This window comes from Lacerta agilis, chromosome 1 (genome assembly GCF_009819535.1).
Source record: "Lacerta agilis isolate rLacAgi1 chromosome 1, rLacAgi1.pri, whole genome shotgun sequence".
NCBI lineage: Eukaryota > Metazoa > Chordata > Lepidosauria > Squamata > Lacertidae > Lacerta > Lacerta agilis.
The window spans coordinates 43,779,590-43,796,854 of record NC_046312.1 but is presented as its reverse complement, the minus strand read 5'-3'; the positions used below and the strand labels follow the sequence as shown (position 1 = coordinate 43,796,854).

Below are 17,265 nucleotides of genomic sequence, written 5' to 3'. Positions count from 1 at the left end.
TGTCTGCAAGAGATTCCCATACGGCAGGGTTGATGTTGCCAGCCTTCATGTCACATATGCAGAAATCTTTGTAACGCAGAGTTGGTCTACCAGGCCTGGTGCCTGAAGTCAGCTCCCCATACAGCCCGTCCTTGGGGATCCTGCCATCTTCCATTGCATGGACATGACCAAACTAGTGTAGACGTCGCTAAGACAGCAGTGTGAACATGCTGGGAATGTGGGCTTGGGAGAGCACATATTTGCTTGAAACTCTGTCCTGACATGTGGTACCCAAAATCACACATACCCCCCCCCCCGTAGCTATGACCCTGTGTGTGTAATTATAGCTGGAAAAGATTCCTTGCAAACACAGGATTACTCTTGATGTATTATACCATCAACAGTCATCTATCAAAATAAATATACAGGTGCCATTCTGCAAAATTCTTTTAAGTGCGGATGGGGCTGTATATACATAAAAAATCAAAAAAAAAAAAATCAAGGGCATATCATGTCTCTGCAGTAGATAACCAGAGAAGCTGGGGGTGGGAGTTAGATAAAACTTTTTACAACAGCTAATTATCTAATGATGAAGACTCACCTGCCTGATCAAATTTCCCTCTCAAAAATGATTGCACATACACTTCAAGTTAGCCTATGCCCATTTAAGTAATCACTCAAGGGCCAAGAATCAATGAAGGACCTGCGTATTGCACCCTGAATGGAATTTGCTTATTCTTACTGACATCATGGTTAAGCATTTCTGGAGCTTACATCCATTGCCTAAATGGAATCAAATACTGTGCATAAAGTATTACAACAGGATCATCAATATATTGAAACCAAGGAGATGCACTGTAACTTTTACTAGATGCAACTCTCAAAAGCTCAGTAAAAATACTGTTGCTCCTTTTGCTTCTTTTTAAAAGGAAGTATGGGAGTGTAGTGGTGGGAAGATGAATATTGACTGTTCATTCAAACATGAGAATGTCCAAGACCGGGGAAGTTGTATGTGAGAAGTTCAAGACACATCCCAAGAGGTGAATTCACTCCATATGATTTAATATCACCCATAAAACAGCATTAAGCTCATCAGTATGAGCATGTGAGGGTTTTGCTAGATCAGTTAGTTGGCTATTTTCCTGCTATGAGCTAGCTCGGGACTCCTCTTTCGGAAGAGAATCTCTCCAGAGAGGACATCTGCTATGGAAGAATTGCATCCAGATGCTGAGGAACATGCAAATGAAGCCCTGGCCTGAATCTTGGGCCTCAGAGACCAGGGATTTAGTAATAAGACCAGGCTGCCTGTTTTTGCCTCTGGGTTGGCTGCGGGGGAGAATATGCTGCTACTGCTGTAAGAATTTTTACCTGGCAACATTGGATGGAGAAGTGAAACTTTTTGCCTGGTACTTGGGGGTTGGGGCGGGGCAAGCACTTGACTCTTGGCTATCAGCATCTGATTAGCAAGGAGAACATTTGCTCAGTGGTCAGTTTCATTACGTAAAAGCTCAGCCCTGTAGCTTTTGCTAAAAAAAGTGTATAATGTCCGCCCTCCCTTCCCCAGGTGGGCGGGGTTTGTGGCACTGGGCGCAATCACCTGGGCGGGTTCTTCCCCCCCCTGGCTCAGGTTGGCCCTTGACCCGCCCCCAGCCGGGGTGGACAAAGGACAGTGGCTGGGGGTGGGGGTCAGGGACCAGGCTCAGCCAAGCCCCTTTTGGTGTTTTTCTTCAGATGTGTGCTTTGCAGTCCCATCCCACTGCACCTCTACATCCTGCATAACCTCAGCCCATGGGCTGAGAGGGTTGCCTGCCAAGGTCTATGCCAGGCATGTCCAACAGGTAGATCATGATCTACTGGTAGATCACTGGACGTCTGTGGTAGATCACTGGTAGATTATTGGCTCTCCCCAAAGAAGCTGAACAACTGTGGCTCCCCTAAAAAAAAGCTCAACATTTTACCTCCTCCCTGAAAAAAACTCCACAACTTTGACCCAACCCCCCTATGGGCCTTCCTCCTTCCTAAAAAAAGCTCAGCAACTTTGACCTGAACCCCTAAAAAGGGGGTAGATCACTCCCAGTTTTTAACTCTGTGAGTAGATCGCAGTCTCTTGGGAGTTGGCCACCCCTGGTCTATGCCAAGTTTTCCCACTTCTGAAGTTTAATAAAGTTGTGGCCAATTTGAACCCATACTCTGGTCTCGTCTCACGTTCTTGGTGAAGGGGTGGGCACCTCGGGCAGGGGTTTTGCACGTGTGACTGCAATTGCTGCCTGCAATATGTTTATTGTGCTGTTTTATACTGTTTCTACATAGTTTTATTATTGCTAGCCATTCTTTTCACTCTTTGGAGAGGGAGGTCAGGATATAATTAGAAATATATAATAAATAGTAATAATACCGGCAGATCAAACTATAAATGGGATGGTAAAAACAGCACAAGTGGTAAATTTAAAGAGAAAACCAATTCACCGATGCGGCATGTTAATTTTAACACCACTCCTTCTACTAGTCAACCCAGTGGCCAGTGCGGCAACAGAAATGATGCTGTATGTGACCACTTCCCAAAAGATTTTTGAATTGTCCAAACATACACTGCTTCACAACAAATGTAAAGTTTTATTTGTAAAAGAATGTGCTCCGTTGCCATTGATTAAAATAGAAAAAGTAAGTATACAGTACTGTGTTAATGCAATGCTGCTCTCTACTGGCTGGAATGAATCCTGACACTGAGCTTGTAAAAAAAAACCACACCTCATTCAGTGTTAAGAATGTTACTTATTTAAAACAAATGAGCAGATGTACTAGCAATGATGTGCAGTACTACCGATAATAATTATGGATTTAAAAGTTTGACAAACTTTGGCCCAACACTGGGAAATAGAGAAACAATAAAAGAAACAAGAATACCTGGATTGCCAAATAATTCATTAGGCCAAAATGAAAAATCTTTATATGAGACAATTAAGACTTCACAGCACAGTAATGCCACACATTCCAGAATCATTATTAAACAAAACAGACAGGATTAAAGTAACTGGACGTGCTAGCAGAAGCCCATGCAAGGATCTCCACTAGTGCAATGGGGTTTCCCCAACTCATATCCCTCTACCTAAAAAATAGCTTGGAGTGGTCAGGAGAACACAAAAGAACAGCAAGGTGGGAGGAGAGGGAAGAGGGTTTGGTTCCATCAAGCAAGTACTATGTTGCTGTGTGTTGAATTTTATGTCCCATCTCTTGCACATTTAATTCCAAATTATCCCTTTTAAAGTAATGACTGGTGCAACTAAAGTCCAAAATTCCTCAAGCCAGAACTCACCCAATATCCATACAAAACAACACTGATTTAAAGGATTAAATCCATCCCAATTTTGTGTAGTCAGTAGGATTTTCACTGTACTGTATTGCTATATATATATAAGTTCCACAGAATTCAACCCAGTATATATACTTATGGGTGGCATTCAATTAAGTCAAAAGTTAGACCCCCCTGAAGTCAGCTCTATTATCTATTTCATATATATACATTAGCTGTCCTAGAATTTACTTGACAGTCCTAGGATTTATTTGCAGTTTCATAAGAGTATATATTTAAAGTAGATACTGTAATTAAATGAGCAAATTAAATTAATTTGGACAGGCAGAAGATATTTTTTTAAAAAAATTAAGGAACAGCAGAAAGAGGGGGAAGGAAGTCAAACTGTGAAATGTTAAATTGACTGCAAAACTAATGAAATGCATAAACTTGAAAAGTATAAATAAAAACTTTTTTTTTTAATGATTTACTTCTCCCTAATTGTACTATTTCTATCTTAAAACTAGGCTTTCGAGAGATAGAGCTGAGCTCTCGATGCCCGCGCCCCCTGTTCTAAGGCCCTCCGGGGCGAGCAGCAGCGCATCTCTGAGGTAAGACCAAAACACAAAACTTCTGCGGACGATGCGACGCGGTTTCCTCAACCCATTTTTTACGAGTTGCTCGAAGCCACGCCCACACGGGTTCGTCGCGTGGCCACAGAATCCTCCGCGCCCAGCCTACTTCTGAACGGACAATACAGTAACCCCGCCCCGCCGCCAAACAGTCACGTGACCGTGAGCGAGGCTGGAGGACCACACACGAGTGCGGTTGGGCGGAGGGGACGCGGGGAGAGACGTTACAGATAGTCCGGCCGCTCTGGATCTCTCTCCAGGCGAGGAAAACAAAGCGACATATGATCGGCACCCCAATTCGACCAATTGAAAGCCTCGGGCGGGCGGAGAGGCGGGACGAAGAAGGGAACCAATGAGAGAGCAGTTGTGAAGGGGGAAACTGGAGGAAGTGCTGAGTCGAAGTAGCTTAAAGCTTCCGAGTGAACGGGGAGGGGGGGGGGGCGCGAGGCAGAGAGCAGTTTTTCCTGCCACGTCGCTGCTGGAGGTGTTTGGAACCTTGAAGATCAAAGCTTAGGTGGGATATGTGTGCGCGCGCATGTAGTCGCTAGCAGAGGGAGGAGCGGGGAGGAGGAGGAGGAGGAGCAGGAGCAGGAGGAGCGACTCCTTGACCACCTCCAGAGTTTTGAAGGGAACGGAGCTGGAAGGACGGAGGCTGCTGACGGAGGCTGCTTGAGGCTGGTAGGTCAGAGTCTAGGGGGAGCGGGAAGTTGTGGGTCTTTGCTTCGCTACCTGAAGCGGGAAGGGCAGAGGCGCCGTGTGCTGCCGAGTTTGTGGACTTCCCAGGGGCACCTGGTTGGCCACTACGGCCCCCCACCCCGGACACAAATATGCTCTTTTTTTTCTCCTCTGACTTTAGTTGTGGGTTATGTTTTTGTTGGGTTGGAGAGCCTTTCTTCCTCTTAAGGAGACCCTTGACTTAATCCAACCATTAAAAAAAAATGTTTGTAGTCTGGCTTGTATAAAAATACTGTAAACAACTTCCATTAAAGCCGGTTTAGAAACATTTTCCATTATAGTCGGCGTAACAGCACAATTGCAGCCCAAGGCTAATAATACTAAGACAAAACTAACCAGTAGTAGGAATATCCAATACCTACATCCTAACAGAAATCTTGTAAATGTTTTCGCTTGCTGTCTTAAATACGTGAGAGAGGAACTTGGATGAATGTTATTGTGCGTCGGCTAGGATCCTGAGAGTTGCTTTATTGGAGCTCTGGTTTTACTGCTAGCCCGGTGGACTTAATTGCTGTTTTTTGTTTGTTTGTTTTGTAAGTTAAATAACGCATGTTGTTTGTATCACAAACTACTTTTTGAAATAATCTCCCCAAAGAATCCTGGGGAAACTACAATTCTCAGCAGCCTTTAACACGCTACCATTCCCAGGATCCTTTGGGGGAAGCCATGTGCTTTCGGATGTGAACACAGAATTTAAAGCAGCTGAATTGAGGTGTTACTTGTGTAGAGCTCTTCAAAACAGCTGAAAGTTGTGTTGTACAGTGCGCAGAATGAAAAGAAACTGTTGGCGAGGGAGAATCTGCTGGCGAGACAATCGAAGGCCAGGTCCCAATCAGACTTGGAGGATACGCCACCGCTGGACTTCTTCATCAAGGCTAGGGTAGGTGATGATGCTTTCATATTTTTAAGGATTAATGCTTTAAACAGAATGGATGAGTCTCGGATATTTACAGTGAAAGTCCACGCTTAAATATTGGCACAATAGTTGCCCTGCCGCACTCAGTTTGCAGCTCAGTGCTGCAGAACATCAATGTCGGTGTATTTTTTTCATGCACTTTGTACAGTGGTTTACAGAAATAAATATGCAGATAGTTAAGAAAAGGAATAATAAATATGCAGACAATTAAAAAATATTTCCTGTAATTTTAAATTTTATGTGGTTTCAATATGTACGTATAATTGCTCTAAACCACTTTCATGGTTTTAATGAATTTGAAGTATACAAGTATTTTTTATAAAATAAATATATAAACAATGAAGCGTTCTGGCCCTTGAGCCTTATCTAAGAAGGTCTTTAGGGTTTTATGTTAATTTTTTGTTCACAGACACCAGGCCTTATGTGATATATGCCTTTTAGATGAAAATGGCTAATTTTTTGACTGCCCCTATTAAAACAGATAGCAAACTAACTAATGTTTGTGTGGATGTCACTCCGAGTCAGTAGTAAATTATCTAAAGTATGTATGTTGCTCTATATTTTATGGAATCTTTCTTACTTATGCATCTCCTTACAGGTCTAGGCAAGAACCACCAGAGGACCCAGACACTAGCCCAGATGAATCTCCCTCTACATTATCTGATTTATTCCAGAACTTTCCACCACCTGGTAAGGAATTTACCAAGAAAGCTCCAACTGCTTTCATGAGTTTGAGACCTTTTGACATGTATCGTCACTCAACTTTTCAAAGGATGTCTTCCGCCTGTGTCTTAAGGAAAATTTTAATCAGTTTAAAAATATTGACAAGTTAAATTGACAAATGGAAAGTAGCAGCTTTCTTGAAGTCAAATCTTTTTTCAAATGATAAATATATAAACATTTTTTTCAAACATAATTCACATAAATGAGTATTTCAAGGCTTTGCCACGCCATATTTATTAATACAGGTTTCTTCTGCCAGACATGTTGCCAACTTCAGCAACAGAGTGAGGTTTCCATCTTCGTTTCTGTACATAAGAACTTCCCTGCTGCATCAACCTGCATGATAGGCAAATAATTCCATGACTAAATTCATAGGGTTAATATGCTGTTTAAAGATTCTCAGATTCTAGCAATGTCAACAGTGATGAGTGGGGGATAGCTGCCATATCTGGTCAGATAGAAATCAGATACATCTGTCCGGAGCAGCATCTTGGAAAGTAAAGCTGAGAAAAACACATGTTTATATTGTAAAAAGAGATAACCTCCCAGAAGCCTTTTGGAGACGGCCAGTATAATGTGCTAAAAAAGTTGTATGCAAAGTTAAAGTAATCTTAAAGAATGACTATGCTGTCTCTATTCCACTTGCTGAATGCAGTAACTTTTATTTGCTGCTTTCATTATAAATAGCTAGGGTGGATACAAATCAATGATTTAAAAAATAATCAAAAAAAATAATTTTTAAAATATTTAAATTGGATTTTTTAAAAATAAAATGCTTTTGGAGGAAAAATCTTCCTAAATATAGTTTTCTAATAAGGATTTGTTTTTAATTATGTAGCATGAGTCTTTATATGCAGTGTTTATATTTTTTGGTAAATGAATTCTATTAATCCATTCACAATGTCATGCTCTTCCAGAGTTTTCTGTAAGATTATTTGGGGCAGTTTTTCTAACGAGGAGATATTATCACAGATGCTTCTTTTTGCAGTTCTCAAAAGTGTGAATTTGTGTCTGCAAAGATAACATGCCTTTTCTTCACAGGAAAAATGTTATAAAATAAACATACAGAGTTGAGGAATAAACCTTAATCCCTTTGTAAATTTATATACACATACCCAACCCCATACCTCTTAAATGCTAAGTTCCAAGAGGTTCACTTAAATTGATTGTTTGGAGTGAATAGATCTGCGCAAGTAGCTAAGTGTGAAGCTGTAAAAATGAAAGTGCAACTTTGTGAGCAGAATACTCCACAAGTCTTGGAATCTTTGTGTAATACTGTAATTGTGCAAGTCAGTTGTTGAACCACATCAGTTAACAAACATGGATACATATGCTATAATGTTACTGTTTTAGTTAAATAAATTGTTTAAATTGTTATTAAGGAAATGGTTATTTTTCGCCTTCCAATAAAGTACAGCAGAAAAGGTCCAAATATAAATAGTTAACTTATTAAATCTCACAATTTCATAATTATCTATGTATTTCTAATAGTATAACCAAATCAGTAATTGTTGATATAACTGTGAAAACTACTCTGAAAATTTATTATTCCAAAAATGAAACCTACATCTGGTTGTGAATATTAAGATTATACCAGCAAGAATGAGTCTTTCTGTAAAAAGATTATTTAAATCAAGTCTTTTAAAAAATATATATATTTGATTTGATTAGTCATTCATACAAACATTAATACACTTGCAACCTTAGTAACATATTAACAACAATAAAAAAAGAAAAAAGGATAAGAAGAAAGACAAAAAAAAATTATGGTAAGAAAGAAGTACATAAAATAGGTGGATGATAATACACCTTTGTGACTTCCCTCCACTGGTGCTCATCATTTTTTCATTCAAGTTCTTATTTACGGCACGTTGCAAATAATGTATCACTACATTATTTCTTTTAGTATACTATGTTATATTATTATATCATATTATATTATACTTATTATATTATATTATATTATAAAGACAACTTTACAAGCTTAGGTTAAACATACCAGTATATTATCTTTAGAGCAGTGTTTACTCATGTACTCTTTGAACCATAACCATTGTGACCTTAATTTCTGATGTGTTTGATTTCTTATTGCCACAGTTAATTTTTCCAATTCTGTTAATTTATATAGCCAATATAAATTTTGTGGGTATATAATATCCTTTCCAGTTCTTTGCAAGGAGTAACCTGCTGCTGCAGTTGCATATAAGAATATTTTTTTCCTATCTTATGGTATCTCATCTCCTACTATACTCGGTAAGAATGACTCTGCCCCCCCCCAAAGATATCCTGAGCATCTTTTTTAGTTCACCATGGATGCATCCATCCTATTTAAATAAAGTCTTACTGACTAGTGATATAAATCCACCCTGTGAGTAGCTACAGTTGTTCTTTTCACTTAGTTTTTATATTTTTTTGTAAGAAAACTACCAACTACTTCCTTGCGTTAAACTGCAATTATGGGTTATTTTCCTACCACAGAAAGTAATTGTATGAGGTCCTGCAAATGTTTGTCCATTGTTATGCAGTGTAATCTGTGGGGAAGATGGAAGAGGGTTCTGCTAACAGTGTTTGATTTCTTTTTAAGAATTACCAGGATTTTACTACGATCCTGAAAAGAACCGTTACTTTCGCTTGCTTCCTGGGCATAACAACTGCAACCCTCTCACCAATGAGAGTATTCAGCACAAACAGATGGAGAGTCAAAGGCTAAAGCTTTTGGAGGAGGAGGAGAAATGCATGAAGGTGAGCTGTTGCACTTGATCATTCTCTCAAATTAGGTTCACTTAACGCATAAGGTCATTGCCATCAGCTGCTTTAAGGGTACGTAATTCTATGCTAGATTCTGGTTTCTGATTTAATTTAGTTTGCACGTTTCTCTTATGTATGGAAATCTTATTGTTCAAGCTTTAATTCATAAATTTAAAGCTTGCATTATTCATTTGATTAAACATAGAACAAGATTATGTGAAGTCCACACACTTGCTTGATGTAAGAGTGACAATTGTACATGAAGCGTTCATGGAGTTGTATTCAATGAAGTCATTGGATGTACAACTTCCAGTGGTGCAATGGAACTTCCTACCCTTTGTCCTTCTGAAATTCTGTTGTGTGATAGTTCTGCTTATGGTTTTGTTGGATTCAGCCCATGATCTTTTTAAGCACAAGGAACATGATTGTGTACTTTCACCATTTTTAAACAGAAAACATCCAGGATTGGGCTGAACTCTTCAATTGTTTTACGCAAGAGGCAGTTAGGTTTGCCTAGCTCTATCAACTATCGCAGGTAAGATGATTTAGCATTCTTTTTCTGTTGCAAAGCTCTTTCTCTTAAGCTCTGTGGAAAAGGGGAACTTCTCTAACAGACCAGAGTGACTACAAGGTGCCCAATAACTGAAGATACATTGTTGCTTATGGGTTTATTTGTATCAGATTCTACAGTATGTGGAGGATGGATCTACAACATACCTTTTGCATTTGTTTGGTTTGCAGCCTATCTGAAACCTCTTTTGCTTGATTTGGTGGAAGAGATGGTTATTATACTTTTTTTGATAAAATGGCAATCTTTCTCTGCTCATAGTATTTTAAAAATAATGTGTCATTCTTGTATATATTGTAAGTCACTTATACTCCATTTTTATCCCGTCCTTCCTCCCAAAGGGCCGCCTTTATTAGACTAGATTTTATTTTTGCTAAACATTCTAATTATTGCTGTCACTGAGGGTGATATCCAACTAACTCGCTTAGTAAATGCATTCACGCAATTCACCTTACAAACCCCATCAGCAAAAGCCCTAAGAGATAGGGCTTCCTCTTGCATAATGGGGCTTTCCCTCGTCTCTCCTCCCACCATTGTATGCCACCTGAAATTGACTGGTGGGGAGGTGGAGGTGATAATAAGAATGCCTTGTCAGACTCCACTGGCAGAATAGAAGGGAGTACAGACAGAGTTCTTCTATTACCATGTGTAAAATATTTTTAAAAATACTTTTGTTTTTCATTTCCTTCCTGTTGGAAACAAGGGGACGGAGACATTTAGATAAAGTTCAGAAGTGTGTGTAAATCTCCGAGTTTTGGAATGTTATCAGAAAACCAGGAGGGCTTTGGACCCAAGCATCTTCCTAGAATGTCCCCACCCTTTTGACCCTGCATCATGTTGGGTATAGCTGTCAAATTTTCCCTTTTCTTGCAAGGAATCCTATTCAGAATAAGGGAATTTCCCTTTTAAAAAGGGAAAAGTTGACAGCTATGATGTTGGGCCAAGATGTCAGAGGAAGCTGCTGCCATTTGAGAAGGATGCTCCGACACTAGTTCTCCCTGACCCAGAGTTCTGTTTGTTATGTAGAAGGGTTAGATCTGATCTGGCGTAGGACCGCTGCTACACCATCTCCAGGAGCCGCAGGACAGCACCCTTAATTTATCTGACCATTCTAAAACAACACTTGAATGTTAGCACTGACACTGGCTCTCATACTGATTTTGGCTTTGTTGACATTAAATGCCAGTTTCCTTGGTTGTTCTCTTTTCCTCATTTTTACGTAGGTCGATCCATGAATTAAAAGTGAATTGCATGCAGAGAAGGAAATTAGAAATTGAGACCCCAGATTCCTCTGTTTCTGGAAGCAACAATTTTAAATTGATAATGGTAAGTTGGAGGTGTTTTTTTTTTAACTTTATGTTAGGACAGTCATTTATCTTGCTATTAAGGTTGCAGTGTGATCTTACAGCAAGAACGATCTCTTCCATATGCATCCATGGGTACTTTTAGAAGTTCTTCTGGCATTCATTTGGAAGAATGGCAGCTACTAGCTGAATGTTGGGGCAGGAGGGCATTTGGCAACTGATAATCTTTCTTTAACATTTTGAGATGAGCTTGCGATTTTCTTCATTAGTGGAAGAGCCCTCCTTGGAAAAAAAGTAACCCCTCAGCAATTCACACCTTGCTTTTGCAGGCAGACAGTGCCTCTGAAAGAATATTCACTGTGAATGATGTAGAGCACGGAGGATGTAAATGTGGTATTGTCAACCTCAGTGGTTTGGGGAAGAATACTCTTGCTGTGGAAATGTACGACAACCTGTATTTTACAAACCGCAAGGTACTGCTCTGTCCTCCTTTCATGTTTGGAATTTATTTATTCTCTTTAACCCTTACTATTGAGACTAAGCCAAAATGTGGAGCACTTAAGTAGATTTCTGAATATCAGTTGCTGGGGAACCACCCTTGGAGAGGACCATTTTACTTGTGTTCTGCTTATGGGCTTTCCATAGCCATCTGATTTGACCACTGTGGGATGTTGAACTAGATGAGCCTCTGGTCTCATAAGCTGGTCTGCTCTTGCGTGAGAACCTGGCCACAGTTAATCGTGTGTTCCAGGTTAGATTATTGTAACTCATATGTGGTTTGAATACGATAATTCTATTCAGAATTCAGTTGCAAGTCTGCTAAACCAAAAGCAGACATTGGGAACATGTTTCATCTCTGCTTAAACAAGTTTTTGAAGGGTGGAATATCAGTCCTTATAACCATAGGGATGAGGCCCTTTTCCTAAAAACACAAAATGCCGAACATTAAAAAAAGAAATAATTACACACATCCCAAACAAACACACTTTTAAAAGGCCATAAATTGTTTAATAGCCAAAGGCCTGGTTAAAGAGCTATGCCACTCAGTATGAAATCCATGAATTCTATGAATTCTCATTTATAAACTGGATTGTGTTCAGTCTGAAATAATTGCCAGCTTCCTATTCATTTTCATATATCCTTGTTCCAATAGGCATTTTCTGTCTTTTTGTTTATTTTCAAGGTGAATTCTGTGTGTTGGGCCTCGCTAAGTCATCCGGATTCCCATGTGTTATATCCTTCTTATAAAAAAATGAAATGCTATCCACTGTCTTGCTCCAAAGCGCCCCTTTTCCCCTTCTGTTTATAGTTAGCATCCATGCTAAAAGTAGAGACCAGAGATTGGAGACATTGGTTTAAATGGGGGTGGGGAACCCTGTAAGTTAACACTTTTACCTATGATGCTTTCTTGATAGTGCATGTTGTACATCTTGAAATGCTCTGAAATCTCCTGTATTCTAGTGAAATATTTATTAGTGCACTGTGGCAGAGGGAGATCTGCCTTTTGGGCTGATTTAAAGTGACACATTCTGTTCCTGCGAGAGCTGTCTATATTGTCTCTTTAATATCCTTAACTACCTCCATCAAGCTGTGCCTCATGGGCATTGCAGAGACTCTCGGCTGTGCCAGCCTGCTTCCAGCATCCTTGTTCAATAACTCTAATGCAGGTAATGTATTTCTGTTAGGTGAGGTCTTAGGCATGCAGAGATGCTATATGAGACATACCAGTTTTACAGTTCCCAAGTATGAGTGTTATAAGAATAACACTGTCATTGCCTTATGTCCAGGCCTCTGGCTTTTGTTGGCTTAGTTTAGGTAACTAGTCAGCCTCCTGTCGGTAATTGTTTTGCTGCCTTTATTGAACATGGTTTTTAAAATTATGTCTGAAGCACGTTGCTAATGTTCCGCCACTGAAAGAGGCAAGCACATGCTTTGGGTAGAGGGCATACTTATAAAAAGATGGGATTTGGGGATGCATCATGCAATTTGTTAATCATAAATCCTTCCTCAAAGAAGTTAAGACTAAAGTAAATGGGACTGCTTTGGTCTAAGTGGATTATGGCCTTGCTCCCTGGCAGGCATGCAAAGCAGGCGTTGGGTCGTCAGTTAAACAGTTCAGTGTGGCAGAAGCTCTTCAATTGTTCTTTGCATTTGAATGTTTCGAAGATACAATGGTGCGAATTACTGTTTTTTTGGAGACAAACCTGGTGTTCAGCATACTTTCCTAATGACTTCTTCCTTTTTCTTTTTAGGAGACCAACCTGGAATGTTGTGCAGCTTCAAGATCTCCACAGCCTGGTCCTGTGCCTGGTGTCGGAATCCTCAGGCTGATAATTACTTTAGCACAGGTAAGATGCAATACTTTACCACTTCCATTATGGAGCTAATTACTTGTCTGGTGCTTACATTTTGTTTCATCTTAGGTTTAAGTCAACAAGTCCATGTGACCAATGCAGTGACCGGCCATCGTCAGATATTTTCTATCAGCAGTGATGCTCTAGCGCAGCAGTTTGCCACCCAGGTAGGAAAGACTTTTTGTGCAACAAGAAGAACAAGACAGATCCTCCATGGCAATGATAGCCCTGAATTTCTGTGGTTAATGTTGTCACCACTCAACTTGAACAAGCTTTGAGGAAACAGTAAAGTTGTACTATGGAGTAGTGGATAGAGCACTGAGCTTTGGTGGAGAAAACCTGGGTTCAGATCCTAGTCATTGAATTTGCCTGGTTTTCTTTGGTTGGTATCATGTAGCTTATTTCAGATGGTTGTTGCTTGGATAAAATGGAGGTGGGGGAACAGCCCAGGTACACAACCCCTCACTACCCAAGGGTTTGGGTACAAGTAGTAAGGCATTGCTGAAATCCACTGAATTTGTTCTTTGGCTTTTATAGGCTCCAGTGCTGTATAATGGCTGCCGTTCAGGGGAGATTTTCAGCATTGATATCCGCCGACCCATCAATACAGGGCAAGGGTTGAAAACCCTCCGGCTGTTTCATGACTCGGCAGTCACATCTGTGAATCTTCTGAAGGATGAGCAGTACCTCTTGGCTGCAGACATGGCAGGCCAGGTAGAGATCCAGTTTGTTTCACGAAGTATTCCATGAATACTGTTTTTACTGCCTTACCTAAACATTCCGAGGATTTTCCTTTGATTAAGTGATGTGTTCATTCTCCTACTCTGTCCATTTACAGATAAAACTCTGGGATCTGAGAAAACTAAAATGTGTGAAAGAATATCACGGTCATCACAATGAACATAGCATTCTGCCTTTGCATGTCAATGAGGAAGAAGGGCTTCTTACAGCAGGTAGGGCACATGGTCATGCACAAAATGGAGTTTGCCTAAAGACTGGCTAAAAAAGGCTGTTGAGACAAAGCTGTCTGCAGCTGTTTTTGACAAATGATTTATATTTCTCTAGGGCTGTGTAGTGAAAGATTTTCCATTGTTGTTCAGCCACTGGATCACTCACGGTAACTGTACCAAGTCAAAATATTGGTCCATCTGCCTTAGTGTTGTCCACACTGACTGGGCAGCGTCTGCCCAGTGTCTCAGACAGACTTGTATAACCTATAAATAGAAAATAATGCTGTTCTGCATTCGAATTGTGAAGAAACCTTGATAGCTGACAGGAAACATGCCCAGGACTCCACAAAATGTGTTCAGTCCAATGACCCAAATTTTCAGAAACTTTCTCCTCTCTGGGAGATTCAGTTGCCCTTTCTTCCACATATATATTTCCTGGGCTTGTGTTTTGCTCTCCACTATTGGCTGAGATTTATCCTTGGCCTCTGATGTTGTTGGCCACCATCTCCGTAAATCCCCAATCAGTCCCATCTTCCTGGCTTAACTCTTGCAGCTGCAGCAAGCAGCCTCGCATGATTGAGGAGACAGGGAGAGGCTTAAATGTAACAAGTATTTCATCAAATGGATGTAATGGGCTGTTAGGTGCTAGAATTTTTGTTTTTTCCTTCCTCAGTGGGTCAGGATTGTTATACACGAATTTGGAGTCTCCAAGACGCTCATTTGCTACGGACTATCCCTTCTCCACATCCATTTTCCACTGACTCCATCCCAAGTGTGGAGTTTTCATCACATCTTGGAGGCTCCCGAGGGGTTCCCGGCTTGCTTATGGCTGTCAAGCAGGATCTCCATTATTTCTCCTATAAAACAGACGATCCATATTGTCTGCCTACCAAAGAAGCGGACCATTCCACTCCACCTTAGTGATGGAGAACAAAAATGTGGATGCTGTCTGCCCTGCATATTGTTGTACAGAGATGGGCTATGGTTCTTTCCTTTAACAATCTTTATTTTCTAATTTCGTGAACACTTTTCAGTTTTCATATTTCAGAATATTGTGAATAAAGTCAACTGGTTATGGGAGCATTTAGTTGTTTTTGCTATTTTCAAACACAGTTCTTTGATTTTTATTGCATCTTCTCAGCTTCAGATGTTGAAGCTCATAGAAGAAAAAATTCAGTATACCTGCATCCTCTGATATGCCACTTTACAGTTTCCATGCTACATGTTTGCTCCTAATTGTTTACTTGGAGGGCTTATAGGTTTTATATAAGCACACAGAAATAGTAGAACAGTGCTGGCTATCGAGGAAGGATGTTTTCATCAGCAGTGCAAGCAACCTGCAGGAATGTTTCCCATGCCATGCAGAATGGCTACTGTTGTGGAAATCCTGATTGTACATACCATTCTTGCTTCTGGGCTGAACATGTTCAGTTCCAGCAGTTACTGAGCTTGCTGATTACTCAAAACATAATATTTTTTCTTGCTTCTGTAATTTGCTAGGAATGCTTACCAAAAGCTATGCCATCTTGCAGAGTCTCTGAGGTGGGTCAGCTCATGTTCCCAACGTCCTAAGAACTAGAATTAACCAAGAGATATTTCAAGTGACATAAATCAAGCACAACAAATACTTGCTTCCCAAAGTATGTTTCTACTTTGATGGATAGGGAACAAGTGCGTGCAGATTTATGCTAAACCTGACCTGTTCAGCACACCATTTTACGCTTTCTAAAATAAGTGGATTTAGATTTTATTTTGACTGTTCTTCAGCAACTTTGCTTACTGAAATCTAGATAAGATTTTTGTGTTAAGCTGAAATGTTTAAGAGTGTAAATGAAAGTTTGTTATTTGTTGCTGCTGTTGTTTTTGGAGATTCTGCATCTTCATCATTGCACTGTGAAAATGTTTCTTAAAAAATAAAGGGAGACTGAAGTTCTCAGTGGACGGTGGATTTGAAACTGCAGATCCATTCCAGCACAATAACAAATGTTTTTGCAAAGTCTCTGGAAAAGTGCTATGGTTTTTAACACAACAGTAGGTGAAGGAGGAATTTAATTATTTTACTTGGAGCTCAGATACCAGCATGTCTGATGACACGTAATCCACAATAGCAGCTTGTAGTTCTAAAATGAGTAAGGAGCGAGAGACTGCTGCCAGCACCAGAGCAGAAATTGAGACTCTTTTGCCCACCTTTGGGGGCATGGAAAACAGTTTTGGAAATATCAGCACAGCTTTTGCTGAGATAACTGTTAAGCATTTTCAAAGGCTCCAAAAAGCCTACCAAAACTCAAAAGACAAGGCTTTTGATGTGGAAAACAGTTCTGGGTGTTCTCATCTGTGGTTTTAATGAGCATTTGGAACAGGATATGACAGGTGTTTATGTTTGCAGGTATATTTGATTTGAAGGTCCCCCAGGGGTGTGGATTTGAGCATACTCATTGAGTTAACTTTTCCACTGGAGTGGCAAGTGGGACTTAATGACATATTGTAGTTAGCATTTAAAAACAACATAAGGCACTTATTCCTTATTTCACTTATTAAAGTGAAAACCTTCCTTACCAATGAGGATCAGCACAGTATTTCACGACTGATCCGCTGGGCTGTTTCATTGCCGAGAACAATTTTCATTTAAGTGGGTCATTGAATCCTTAAGATACTTAGGTGTACAAATACCTACTCAGTTGTCAAAACTGTAATTTCATACTACAAGCAACCACCACCTCAACCCCCTGGAGGAGGAGAATCTGGAATATGATGCTTCTGAATGAACTGTATAACTTGTGACTTTGTACATAAGCATAACCGAGAGTCTGTTCCATGTTCAAAATAGAGGTTTTTTTGACTAGTAAGAATAAATTAAATATTTTGGACTGGAGGTTCTGAATGTGGCTCTCCCAGACACCCCTTTAGTGTTCACCAAGTTCCCTCACCATTTCTTCTTCCTTTATTATTAATTGGGATTCCTTGGGGCTTGCTATTCCTTTCTGCAGAATGCCTCCACACCCCATGTAGACTAGGACCTGGGTAGCCAGGGTTGAAATCCTGCCCTGGGCCAGTCACTGTCTTAGTC

General features: G+C 40.1%; 1 protein-coding gene across 3 annotated transcripts; it reads left to right on the top strand.

Annotated features, from left to right (window-relative positions):
* Positions 1–4,395: 4,395 nt before the first annotated feature.
* On the top strand, positions 4,396–16,682 carry DCAF4 (DDB1 and CUL4 associated factor 4). 3 transcript variants are annotated; one of them, XM_033146443.1, is made up of 14 exons: positions 4,396–4,414; positions 5,398–5,515; positions 6,150–6,241; positions 8,859–9,016; positions 9,475–9,557; positions 10,814–10,916; positions 11,224–11,367; positions 12,078–12,127; positions 12,482–12,561; positions 13,147–13,242; positions 13,318–13,415; positions 13,786–13,962; positions 14,087–14,201; positions 14,872–16,682. In XM_033146443.1, exons 2-14 carry the CDS (start codon positions 5,406–5,408, stop codon positions 15,117–15,119), a joined length of 1,554 nt encoding a protein of 517 aa, XP_033002334.1. In that variant the 5' UTR covers positions 4,396–4,414; positions 5,398–5,405; the 3' UTR covers positions 15,120–16,682. The 3 variants fall into 3 exon arrangements, with proteins under 3 accessions (XP_033002334.1, XP_033002317.1, XP_033002325.1); XM_033146426.1 differs by having other exon boundaries at positions 4,399–4,414; positions 5,363–5,515; XM_033146434.1 differs by lacking the exon at positions 4,396–4,414 and adding an exon at positions 4,471–4,578.
* The last annotated feature ends 583 nt before the right edge of the window (positions 16,683–17,265 follow it).